This window comes from Pelodiscus sinensis, chromosome 25 (genome assembly GCF_049634645.1).
Source record: "Pelodiscus sinensis isolate JC-2024 chromosome 25, ASM4963464v1, whole genome shotgun sequence".
NCBI classification, from domain to species: domain Eukaryota; kingdom Metazoa; phylum Chordata; order Testudines; family Trionychidae; genus Pelodiscus; species Pelodiscus sinensis.
In genome coordinates, this window is record NC_134735.1 from 3582460 (window position 1) to 3594908 (window position 12449).

The 12449-nt window shown below is 53.1% G+C and overlaps 1 protein-coding gene across 1 annotated transcript; it reads left to right on the forward strand.

Moving 5' to 3' along the window:
• Positions 1-2214: 2214 nt before the first annotated feature.
• Positions 2215-12209, forward strand: CCDC28B (coiled-coil domain containing 28B). The gene is made up of 6 exons (XM_006117548.4): positions 2215-2389; positions 6274-6586; positions 7450-7619; positions 7889-8043; positions 8795-8817; positions 10801-12209. Exons 2-6 carry the CDS (start codon positions 6426-6428, stop codon positions 10853-10855), a joined length of 564 nt encoding a protein of 187 aa, XP_006117610.1. The 5' UTR covers positions 2215-2389; positions 6274-6425; the 3' UTR covers positions 10856-12209.
• The last annotated feature ends 240 nt before the right edge of the window (positions 12210-12449 follow it).

Sequence of the window (12449 nt, forward strand, 5' to 3'; positions counted from 1 at the left end):
AATTTCTAAACAGTAAGAGCTACGACTACCACATACGATATACATCTTCCTTTTATCATGATTTACAGCAAAGGTAAGGGGTTGGTTGTGCAGGAGGGGGGGCTGAAAGCCCCTCCCCCCATTTGGATGCATAAAACCATACTGTAGAGAGACAGTATGATTAGGTAAAGAGCTGGCTAGGGGCACTCTTCTCCCCCCACCCTCTGGTTGAGGACTGCCCAAGCCCAGAGCCTCCCACTGTTCCCAATTGCTGACTGTTCCCTTTGTCAGGGAACGAGGGGAAAGTGCCCAATTCACAGCATTCCTCCCTCTGGCTGGGGAGCGCAGGGGGCAGACAAACTTGGACCTGCCCCAGCTGAGGGATGTGCTTGCTGGAGCTGCAGTGGCCATGGAGAGGCACGTCTCACCTGTCCCCAAGATGCTCCAGTGAGAGAGGGCTGGGGTTGTCCTCTCTCCCCGGGGCAGCCTGCAGACTGAACCCCTCCTCCCCACCCCTCCCCAGAGCAATGATTTAAATGAAGAAAAACAAAAATTAATGCAGTTAAGGACCTGAGCAGCACCAGGTAAAAGTCAGGTTCCATAAGTGAATGGAAAAGGTGGGCTGCGGTGGAGGCTCAGAGCCACATCTTCAGCAGCTGTCCACTGACACTCGCCCCGTGTCTGGGATAGACTGTTCCTGCAGGCCGGCTTTTGGTCTCACACCGATTTCACACCACTAATGTTCACAGAATTGTAGCACTGGACGGAACCTCGAGAGGCCATCAAGTCCAGTCCCCTGTCCTCATGGCAGGACCAAGCACGTAGGCCAATGGTCACGAATCAGGAGATCAGGATCTACCAGTAGATCTGGAGCCTCTGACAGGTGATTCTGACTGGTTTGGCCAGGAGGCTCTCAAGTGCCCGTAGGTCAGCTGCTCCTCCCCTCCACTGCCAGGCTGCTCCTGCCCTTTGCCTTGGAGCTGCCCTCGAAAGCCTCCTGCTGGATGTGTAGTGTAGGGGAGGCAGACAAGGGGGTACTGATGTCCCCTTCCCCTCTGCCCCATCTCCACAGAGTGAGGGGGGGGCTTGGAGAAGGGTGCGAGGCAAGGGGGTTGGGTTTGAGGTAGAGTTTGAATTGACTTAAATTCAAAAAAGTGATGGTGCTTAGAAAGGTTGGAGAACACCGCTAGACCATCGCTGACAGGCGTCTGTCCAGCCTGCTCTTAACTATCTCCAGGGATGGGGATTCCACAACCCCCCTAGGCAACTTATTCCAGTGCTTCACCACCCTGACAGGCAGGAGTTTTTCCTAACATCCAACCTCAACCTCCCTTGCTGCAGTTTAAGCCCCTGGCTTCTTGTCCTGTTCTCAGAGGTTAAGGAGAATAATGTTTCTCCCTCTGCCTTTTAGGGGCTTGAAAGTTGCTATCGTGTCCCCTCTCAGGCCTCCCTTTTCCAGACTAAACAAACCCCATTCCTTCATTTCCCCCGCATAGCTCATGTTTTCTAGCCCCTTAGTCATTTTTGTGGCTCTGCTCTGGACTTTCATGGAGCTGTTCTTGAGTTGCACCCGCCTCACCCTGGAACCCAACCACATCAGTGCAACCCCTGGCTTGACTCTTCTCCCAGTGGGCAGTAGCCCCTCTGAAGTCAGGGGAGTTACAGACTGGTGAAGTCACAATCTGTCCCCAGGGGACTGCAGCAATGTGTATATTGGGGGGTGCTGAGGGCAATTGAAGCAGACTCATAGACTTTAAGCTCAGAAGGGACCATTATGATAATCGTCTGACCCCCTGCACAGTACAGGCCACAGAATCTCACCCACCCCTCTTAGAATAATCCTCTCTCCTATAGCTCAGATATTGAAGCCTTCAGATACTTTGAAGGCCCCAAGATGCAGAGAATCCTCCAGCTGTGATCTGTGCTCCATGCTACAGAGGAAGGTGAAAAACCTCCAGGGCCTCTGCCAATCTACCCTGGAGGAAAATTCCTTCCCGACCCCAAATATGGCGATCAGCTAAACCCTGAGCATGTGGGCAAGACTCACCAGCCAGACACCCAGAAAGTTCTCTCTAGTAACTCCTATCATCCCTCCATTGGCCTATTTCCCACTAATAATGAATGGTCAAATCCCGTTTGTGATGGAAACCCCTTCAAGCCAGGGGGTGCTGACGCACCCTCCCTCCGCCAGTTCCAGCCCCACCGATGCCTGTCCCTGTCCACTTCATCTCCTGACATCTGTGCGCCGCGCGTGGGAAGAGAATAGCTTGAACGCGAGGGCAGCGGGAGGGAGGGTCCCTTTCCCTTTAAATGCAAATTTTTGCCTGGGCCCGGCAGCTGTTGACACCGTGCCTGGCAGGGCGCTCCGCCGCTGGGAGCAAGGAGCCGTAGCACGAGGGGTTCCTCTCAGGTCAGTTTCACCTCGGGGGCTTTTACGACGGCGGGGAGGAGGATGGAACGTTGAAGGAGCGAAGGTTCCTTTTTGGAACGCTGCCCGGCTGCTGCATTGTTGCGCTGCGGGTTCTGGTCCGTGCGTGAGGCTTATGCCGCTTGGGTCTGCAGTGGGCTTTGGGGTGTGTGTGGGGGGGGGGGGGGTTAGAGACCATCCTGCGGGGCTCCTGCAATTAGCTGGGGAGGGCAGGCTAGTGCCCTCTTGATCTCCTACAGGGGCATTTCCCTTCTTTGGAAATTGGTTCCTGTGCAGCTAACCCCCAGGGTGCTAGCAATGCTGGGGAGGCAATGAAAACAGAATGCGAAATAGCTGTCTGAATAATCTATTTGGAACCACACAGCCATTTCCATACCGAACAAAGAGGGATCTGTTCCCACAGCCCATGGCTGGGCTTTGATCGGACCCAGCTGCAAGGAAGCTGCCATTGTAGAGAACAATAGGGAAAGAGTATGGAGGAAAAGAAGCAGCAAAGCTCTGCTATGTTGCCGAATCATGGAGCTGGAAGAGACCTCAGGAGGCATCAAGTCCAGCCCCCTGCCCAAGGCAGGACCAAGCCCAACTAAATCAACCCAGCCAGGGCCCTATCAAGCTGAGATTTAAAAACCTCTAGGGATGGAGATTCCACCACCTCCCTAAGTAACCCATTCCACCCTCCTAGTGAAATAGTTTTTCCTAATATCCAACCTAGATCTCTCCCTCTAATTTTATTAATTAATTTATTTATTAATAAAAGGTGCTGGGATGAGCATCTGAAGGAGTCTGCTAAGCTGTCTGCAGCTTTGGAATTCTTTGACAGATCAAAGGAACCAGTCCAATGCTGAACTGAGCCAGGGTTGCAATCCAGTGTAATTAGAAACCACCAGGCTGAGTCTACATTACACGCTTCTTGCGCAAGAACAGCCATTCTTGCGCAAAAACTTGCCGGCTGTCTACACTTGCCCCTTGCGCAAGTAAATTTACAGTCTAGCATTGGAAAACAGGGCTTCTTCCGGAAGAGTTATTTCCCTCCCCACGAGGAATAAGCCCCCTTGCGCAAGAGCTCTTTCACAAGAGGGCAGTGTAGACAGGCAACATGAAATTCTTGCTCAAGAAGCCCCCTATGGTTAAAATGGCCATCAGAGCTTTCTTGCGCAAGAGAGCGTCTACACTGGCACGGATGCTCTTGCGCAAAAGCACATGGCAGTGTGGACGCTTTCTTGTGGAAGATTTTTTTGCACAAGAACTCTTCTGCAAAACTGTTCTTGTGCAAAAAGCCTGCAGTGTAGATGTAGCCCCCGAGACTAATATATAGGATCATGAGCAAAACCCACTTCATCAGATGAGTTGGAGTGGCAATAACAGAATCCAAGATCCCTATAATAGCAAAAGAAATATCTGTCATAGCAGTCAGAGGCTTTGGTTGGGATCTGGGCACCATTGCGCAAGGAGGCATTGTACAAACACACACAAGCCTTGTACCGAAACCTGTGGTCCAAAGAGTATAGAGAATTCTTCACAGCTCAGGGTAATGGGTAGAGCCCTGTGCAGATATAAAATTTGTATTCACATTTGTAGCAGCTAAAATGAGCTGTGGATATCCATAGCCACAGATACCCACAGATTTGCAGGGGTCTAGAAATGGGATAGAGCCCTTCATGTCTTGCTCACAGGTTCAGATCCCATCTCTGCAGTACATGAAAGTTGTCTTCAGGTTGTGACCTCTAGGCCAGTGTTTCTCAACCAGTGGTCTGAGTACCTTTAAGAGAAGTCAGAGGGGTGGTGCCACATGGACCCACAACCCTGCCCTCTACAGGCGAGCGCCCTATCCCCATGGCCATGCTGGAACCTGCCCCACCACCTGACTGGCAGGGTGCCCCTTATATCTCCTGCTCCTTATCCCTCCTGCCCCGGGCCCGCCTGGCTTTTGGCCAATCCGACCCGACCCAGGGGAGGCGGGACATGAACCCACAGCTGAAATTTGGAGAAAACTATATTTTTTTAAAGTTTTACAGCACTTTATTATTTTTGTACTTTTTTACACCCAAAAATTGCATTGCCAGCCTGGCTACGATTAAGTTGTTTAAACAAATGTGTTGCAATGGTAGAAAAAAAATTGTCTGAAAACTGTAGGTACTGGGGGTACTTACAATTTTTTTAAAGGGGTACTTTATTAAAAAAAAGGTTGAGAAACACTGCTCAAGCCTATCGGGTGTATGTTTAAAACAAAACACTCTCTCAGTGGGAGCTAATTAGTCTGCTGAGGAGTAGATTGGATGGGCTGAGAGGCCCCTTCTGTGATTTGCCCCTCCCCTGCTCAAAACTTGAGAAATGCTGGGGTTGGAGAATCTGACAGTCCCATCTCTGTTTGCTCTCCAGTGCCCCTTTCACCAAATTCAGAACAAAACAATGGAGCAAAGAGAAAAGGACTGAATAGCCTTTCGTTTGTGCCTTTCAATAGAATGTGTAAATAGCATTTTATAACTTGTGCAGGTCAAACATCACTGCCAGTAATTAAATACAAATAAACCCGAGCTAGTTTCATAACCACCCTGATCTAATTGCTCTTGCTTTTAACCCCCATTCCTCCTCAAATGTCATTAACCATCCCTCCTTGACCTGAGCTCCTACTCTGAGCTTCCGCCTGAAACAACGGACCAGTTCCCTAACGGGTGTAAATCATTATAGTTCTGCGGAGGCCAATGGGCTGGGTCCCCAGCTGGTGTAAATTGGTGAACTCCTGACTTCAATGGAGCAATGCTGCTTTAGGCTGGCTGAGGACCTGTAACGGGACTGAACAGAGGTTGGTGTGAATTTGCGCATGTCACGTTCAGAACTGAGGATTTTAATTCTTCTTAAACACTAAACATTCAAACATTTGTATACAGCACTTGGAGAGAGAAATTGAACAGCTGGTGCACTTCCTTGTCCCCTCCTTCCTGAAACTTATAAACAGGCGCATGCGTGTGTACAGACAGACGGCAGCAGAGATAAATAGGGTCATACTTAGGCAAACAAGCACATACATATTTTTAGATGCCCTACATGGCCATGTATTTGGCATAAGTCTAGGGAGGGCCCTGCGTGCATCATCATGCTGTCATCAGTGGAATGGGGACAGAGGGGGATCTGTGTAACATGCTGAAGAGGGGCTACGTGCACTCTAGCTCCCTCTTATCTTAGAGGTGGCTGCATTTCAGCAGCAGATGGCGTTTGGTAGGGACTTGAGGCTCTTCCTGGTTGAAAGGAGCAAGTTGAGCGAAACCCATTGTCGCAGACACATCCAGCTCTCTTTAGTGCTCTCGACTGGGGACTGCGGCTAGTCAAAGCATGTTGTTTGGGCCTTGTTCTAGTGGCCATTTGATACCCGGTTTGCAGACACCTCTTGCTGCAGGTGCAGTTTCTGGAGAGGCTCCGGGTGCTGCTCCCAGCCTGCTGGAAAATGTTTCCAGGTAGAAAGGAAAAGATGCCCAGTGGTTAAAGTCAGGAGGGCCAGCTCCAGCCGCTCTGCAGTACTTCTTGTGTGGCCTTTCTCTGTGACTCTGTTCCACGTCTGTTCAATGGGCAGGACACTTCCCGGCCTCAGAGCCATGTTGTGGGGTGAATACTCTAAAGATGGTGAAGTGGGCAGATAAAGACCTCAGGTGGCTCTCCAGATCTGGGCCAGAGGGAAGCACAGAGCATTCTTTTTCCTCTCGGGTCCATCTGGGGTAATCAGTTCTCTAGTGAGGGTCTGGAGTCTAGAGACAATATTAATTCAAATATATTTAATAAGTAAATTTAAAAAAGATGTTGGGGGTCTGATCAAACACCTCTGACTGTCCAGATTTGGCCTGCAGTCTGCTGATTGTTTATCCCTGCTCTAGGTGATGCAGATGGGAGCAGCTTCTGTCTACACTTGAATAGGCTGGACTGCAGAGAGGGGCTGAAAGGGAGGGACTTTGTTTTCTTGGTGAACAGGGTCTCCCTCCTTCAGAGCCCTTGCTGCAGCGTGTGAGAGCCTGCGACGGGTCTTCCGATGGAAGACAAGAAGAAGAAGAGAAGCCCTAAGAGCGGCTTAGCTCAGCCTGCGCCCGCCAGTGCTCTGCGCAAGCTGCCCGTCCCCACCAGCAAAAGCACCACCTTCTCTCTGGGGCTGCCTCACCTGCCCTCCCCAAAGCAACGGGCCAAGTTCAAAAGGTCAGTGCCGGGGACTGGGCAACCTGGGTTACAAATGCCGCATGTCCCCGGGTACGGCTCCCGAGACGGCTAGGAACGCAATCGCCCGGCCCCTCCTGCGTGGGCTCCCAGGGCGCGGGTGGCGAGGGCGAGCGAAGCGATGCCCGGCCGGCGCTTTGTGTGGAAGCGGAAGCTGCAACCCTGGTAGGATCCCTTACTGCAAACGAGCTCCAGGAATGACTGGGCTCTAGCAATAGTTCAGGGGTGGGCGGTTCACCCTGCTGGGCTGCTGCAGCTATATTTCCCTGCCCCCATGCGATCCCCAGCCAATGGGAGCGGTGATCTCCGGACGTGGGGAGGTGCAGGCAAATACAGCGGTGGGGGGGGCCGGCCAGGAGCTGACCTTGGTGGATTGGAACTGGCCCGCGGGCCGATATTTGCCTACCCCTGCTCTAGCTGGAAGGAGCAGGCTGTGGTATTTGTCTCCCTCTGGGTGCGACATGCTCCCGCAAGCTAGACCGGTGCCTTGCATCCATCGCAGGGCCGCTCGCCTGGCGGTGCTGCTGTTCCTGGGTTGCCAGGTGTCCGGTAAAAAAAAACCCAGAACTTTTTTTTTTTTTTTTTTTTTTTTTGCTCAACAACTTTGGTCCTCTCCCTCCTCCCCCCCCCCCCTTTTTTTTTTTTGCTCAACCAATTTCCCCCCCGCTATGTTTGGTATTTTTTGTGAACGTATCTGGCAACCCTATTCCTGTAGGTTGATCCTGGCAAAGCGCCGGGAGTTCCTTGGAGGAAAGAGAAGCCAGGCGATGTCGCTAGCAGTGGGCAGCTCCTGGCGAGGAAAAGCCTCCATCCGGTGCTAACGCGGGCATGTGATTCCTCTCCAGGGCGAACAAGGAGAAATCTCGTCCGCCTCCACCTGCGGGCAGTGGGGGTGCAGCCCTCGGGGCCCCCCTGCAGCACTCCTTCCTGACAGACGTCTCGGACGTTTATGAGATGGAGGGCGGGCTACTGAACCTGCTCAATGACTTCCACTCGGGCAAACTCCAGGCCTTTGGTAAGCAGGGGGCGACTCCTCTAAAGAGGCAGAAAGCTCATCATTCTGAACGGGTCCCCAAAGCATCAATGCCCGGGGTGCCGGGAGCTAGGGCCACCCAAAACCACCCTGGCTAGCCCTGGAAGGTCTGGCTGATCTAGGAGGCTCCTGCTGGCTGTTGTGTGATGCCTGGGGCAGGCCCCAGCCCATGTGTAAGGGAAACCCAGAGGTTAGGCGGCGCCACTGCAGGGGGACTGAGCGTAACCGGGTCCCTCTCCCGGGCGGCACAGGGAAGGAGTGCTCCTTCGAGCAGCTGGAGCACGTGCGGGAGATGCAGGAGAAGCTGGCGCGCCTGCATTTCAGCCTGGACGTCTACGTGGAGGAGCTCTCTGAGGACCAGAAGAAGACTGTGGCTGACCGGAACCTGGATCAGCTGCTGACTAACGTGAGTGCCAGAGGGTCCCCTTCTCTTGGCTCAGCCTCTGCTCCCTCCGAGCCCCACTCGTACACTGTGCTGCTCTTCGGGACTGGGACTGGGTAGTGTCTGGCGAGGGCTTTTCAAACTCGGGGTGGTGACCCAGGCGAGCGGGGCGGGAGGGGTAAGGCAGCTCCCTGGCCGTCCTGGCACCGCAGACTGCGCTGTGCCCCAGACGCGGCTGGCATCAGGCCTGGCGTCTAGTTTGTGGGGAGAGCACACAGGGCTCCCCACACTGCCCCTGCCCTGGGCACTAGCTCCACACTCCCACGGGCTGGGAACCTGCTGCCGGCTGCTTCTGGGGTGCAGCAGGGTCTGCGAGGCCAGGAGAGGCAGGAAGCTGCCTTAGCCCCCTGCTGCACTGCTGCCCGGGAGCTGCTGGAGGGATGCCCCTCCTGCCCCAGACCTGACCCCCCTCCCAAAAGCCAGAGCCCCCTCTTGCACCCCAAAGCTCTCATCCTCAGCCCCACCCCAGAGCCCCCACTCCACTCACGTTCTGTCGGGTCGCGGCATCAACAATCCTCTTCAACTGGGCCATGATTTAAAAGGTTTGAAACACCCAGGCCTAGAGCAATGGGTCCCTGACCCCCTCTGAGGGCCCCCACGATACAGACAATACCCCTCATGATCTTCACAGGCCAAGCTGGGCCCTGTTCCCTTTAGCCTCATGGCTGCTTGTGTCACCTGGCTGTTCTAATGGCTGCTCTGTTTCCCTTTTCAGTTGGAAGAGCTCAGCAACTCCATGTATCCTTCTGCTGGGCGCGGGGGGCCGGGGCTTCTTCAGGGGCCCCTGTTTTGTATGTGCTCAGGTGGGTGGCCCCTCAGGCAGGGAGGGAAGAGGGAATCAGCTTTGAGATGCCTGTATCCCACTCTCCAGGATGTCCCTAGCCCAAGGCATCGGCTGCGAGGTGCCATTACTGGTCATCTTCTGCCAGAGACGGTAGGCAGGGAGCCGTGCAGAGTCCCCAGGAATTGCCAGGGATTCCAAAGGAGTCGAGATTCCGCTGGTGCCAAGGCTTCCAAGGGAGGCTGTCACGGAGACAGCTGCAGGGCTCGGCGTTGGGTTGGAAGGAGGGGTCCGGTGGCATGTGGAACGTCTCTGACCGGCACATGCTGAGCTTTGCCCATCTGCGGGCAAGAGGCTTGAGGGAGCCCAGACAGGCTGAGCCAGAGCGGTGGCAGATGTTGGCAGGAATCCACTGCTCAGGGTAAGCCGGCGCCTCCGGTGGCGTCAGTAACGTGGCTGTGTGCGAAGGAGCTGGAGAACCGAGGGACAAGGTTGAATTAGCAAGTGACACTGGCTGTTCTTGGAGACCGAACCCCAGCCAGGCCTAGGGTCAGGAGCGGCCCGAGGCCGGCTGCAGCAGCTGGCGCCCTAGGCAGGGAGGCACAATCGGAGCCCCTGCCTGCACGGTTGTCAATGGTTGTGACTCATCACGGGGCACCCCGTGATGTCATCATTGGGCACCATGGCCAGCGGCACCCTAGGTAGCTGCCTAGCTCGCCTAGGCTCACGGGCCACCCCTGCCTAGGGCTGCCAGGTGTCCGGTATTAGACTGGACAGCCTGGTATTTACACCTTTTGTCCAGTAAAACCCCCCAGAAACACCAGTTTCTCAACAACTTTTCTTTCTCTTTTATTTTTGCTCACCCAATTTTTTGCCTGCATGTTTGGTATTTTTTGTGATTTTTTTTTTTTTTTTTTTTTTTGGTGAAACTATCTGGCAACCGTAGCCAGGCCTGCTCAGTGGCTGGATCCAATACGGCAAATCCCTGTGTCACTTCTGGTGCGGCTAGAGAGAGTCACATCTCATGCTTCAGGGTGTTGGCCGCTCTCGGTAGCGGTCAGGAAGGAATCCGTTCCCATCTCTGCCATGTATTGGTCCCCGGGAGTGTTTTGTTGTTGTCTGCATTGCTCCATGCACAGACCATGCCTGAAGGGAGAACACCAGACTTTTTATTAGTCCAGGGGTGGGCAAAAGGGCCTCTGTAGGCCAGATCCGGCCTGCAAAGCAGGTTGATTTGGCCTGCAGAGATCCTGCTACTACCCTGCCCCCAGGCCAATCCGGGCCTAGGTACAGGGGAGCGCATGGCGCTTAAGAGTCAACCCTGGTGGCTGACTCTAAGCGCTGCGCACCAGAGGGCAGGGAGCGAGGGGGGGGGGGGCATGCTGGTTTTTTTTCTTAATAACTCTTGGGGTCCTTTTTTCTTTTTTCCTCCCTCAACAACTCCCCCCCCCCCCTTTTTTTCCTCAACAGAATTTTTTCCCTGGTGGGTTTTTTTGGGGGATGGGGTGGGGGGATTCGGTATTTTTGGTTAAACCATCTGGCAAGCCTAGGGATCACGGGTGCTGCAACGGAGGGGGAGCAATTCCATGTCCCTCCCATTTAAACATGGGCGTAATTTGGGGCAAGGGCCTGTGTTTCCTGCCCAAACTGTAAGCCTCCGGCAGGCACGAAATGGCCCTTTCAGCCCCCCTACTGCCAAGCACAGTCTGCCTCCTGGAGGCTTGTAGTTCAGAGGGGAAGTGCTGCCTCCTGCCTCCCCAATGTCATCCATGTTAAAAAGTGAGGAGGGGGGGCATGCCCCCCGGTCTCCCGCTTCTGGGGCCTTGCTTCTGGGTACAGAGCCCGGTTCCATGGGAAGGTTTGTCTTAGGAACTCCAGCCTCTCCCCAGAGGGATCTCATCAGTCACAAGACCTCAGCAAGACCTTAACAACAAACTCAGCCAAAAGCTGCACCTCGCTGAGAATCCAGACCTGGAGGACTCTGCCACGGCCTAGCTGGAAAGGCTGCCTGGTCCCTTTGTAAACAGCCAAGGGAAGCATGGAGGATTCTGGAGCCAAGGGAAAGATCCAGCAGCTCGAATTGCTGTCATGGCCACCTCTGAACTGTATAGAAATGTTGGGGTATAAAGGCAGGGATACCTTCAGAGACATGGGCTGGGGGAGGGGCATGTTTTCAGATAGTTTTGTATCAAAATCCCAGGATTTCTAGAGCATCCAAAACAGCCAAACCCTGTCCAAGTAAGTTGGAAAGGAAACAAGAAAATCTTAGAGGACAGGGATGGGGAGTCTGCAGTTCTGGGTTCTCCCTCCTGATCTGTCCGCAGCTCAGTGTGTGACCTGGGACATGTTGCTGCACCTTCCTGGGCCCAAGTTTCCTCCCCCCTCCCCCTCCCCTTTTTTTTTTTAATGGGGGGTTAAGCGGCCTTGTCTAAAGCTCTTTGAGAGGCCTGGATAAAAGGTGCCATGTCTAAACGAAGCCTCGTTAATGGAAGAGGAGCCTTTCATTTTCAGGCTCTTGGTCCCAGTCTGATTCAGTCTGATTCAAAGGGGCTGTGTGTGAAATGAGTTTGGTGGATTTCAGTCTGGTTTCTCGAGGACCAACAGCTACCTCCCCAAACCCGCTGCGGTAACTGGCTTCCTCCTCGACAGTCCTCCCAGAAGAATGTTCAAGGCCTGATTCGGCCATGAAGATAGAAGTCCCCTCTTTCCATTGTCCCTCCAAGATAGGGTCTCAAGCCGCCTGTTGATGGGGAAATTGTCACCAGCAGGAAACAAACTGAAATGTAAACACAGGAACAGCAAACAAGAAAAGCTCAGTAAAGGCTTTTTGCTCGATTTGCTGTTTAAGCTTCTGTGCTGCAGTGCAGCTGTCAGCATGCAACTGAAACCAGCAGGGAAAAGTATGATCAGCATGAAATGAACCCAGCTTTTTGGGGCTAGGACAACGTTTCTACTAATAGTGCAACAAGTTAGCCTCGGATGCTGCTGTCTGATCCTTTTCCTCCAATGTTTTTTAATGGTTGAGTATTTGCTAAGTTGGAAAAAATTGTCTATAGCTGCCCCTTTTGCAAATACCCCAGGCCTTTCATGATAATTCTTTGACATGGGTTGGGTAATATTTCCAACAAGGTGAGAAGGGATGGCTTTGGTAGCCCAGACATCAAAAGCAAGAAGAGAGGAGTTTAGACAAATAACATTTTTACACCGACGCACGCAGCCAGTCTTAAATACTTTGACGCTGAAGGGGAATCGTTGTGTGTATGTTTGCGTCAGAATGTTTTTATGGTAATAGAATGTAGTATTAAAGAATGACATTGTAATGTAAATAAACTAGTGGTAATTTCCTGTTTTTTACTGTTCGTTTAATGAATGTGTAAAGCAGGAACAATGGACTGAAGTTTAAAACAAAGGCGGAGGAAGCCAGGTACGAGGGAGCGGAGAAAGAAGGGCCTTGCGTCCCGAGGGTTAAAGGAAGCCTCTAGGTTCAGCTACCCCTGCCCTGCTTTACTGGCAACCAATGCCAGACCTGGAGGGAGGAGAAAAGGAAGGAGTGTGGCTTAGTTAGGGGATGACGAGCAAGGAGTCCGAA

What these genes read in the sequence shown, in the direction of transcription:
- CCDC28B (XM_006117548.4), top strand. Translation starts at nt 6,426, where the DNA reads ATGGAAGACAAGAAGAAGAAGAGAAGCCCTAAGAGCGGCTTAGCTCAG. An exon ending in CAACGGGCCAAGTTCAAAAG is followed by an intron (nt 6,587 to 7,449) that starts GTCAGTGCCGGG and finishes ATTCCTCTCCAG; the next exon opens with GGCGAACAAGGAGAAATCTC. An exon ending in GGGCAAACTCCAGGCCTTTG is followed by an intron (nt 7,620 to 7,888) that starts GTAAGCAGGGGG and finishes CGGGCGGCACAG; the next exon opens with GGAAGGAGTGCTCCTTCGAG.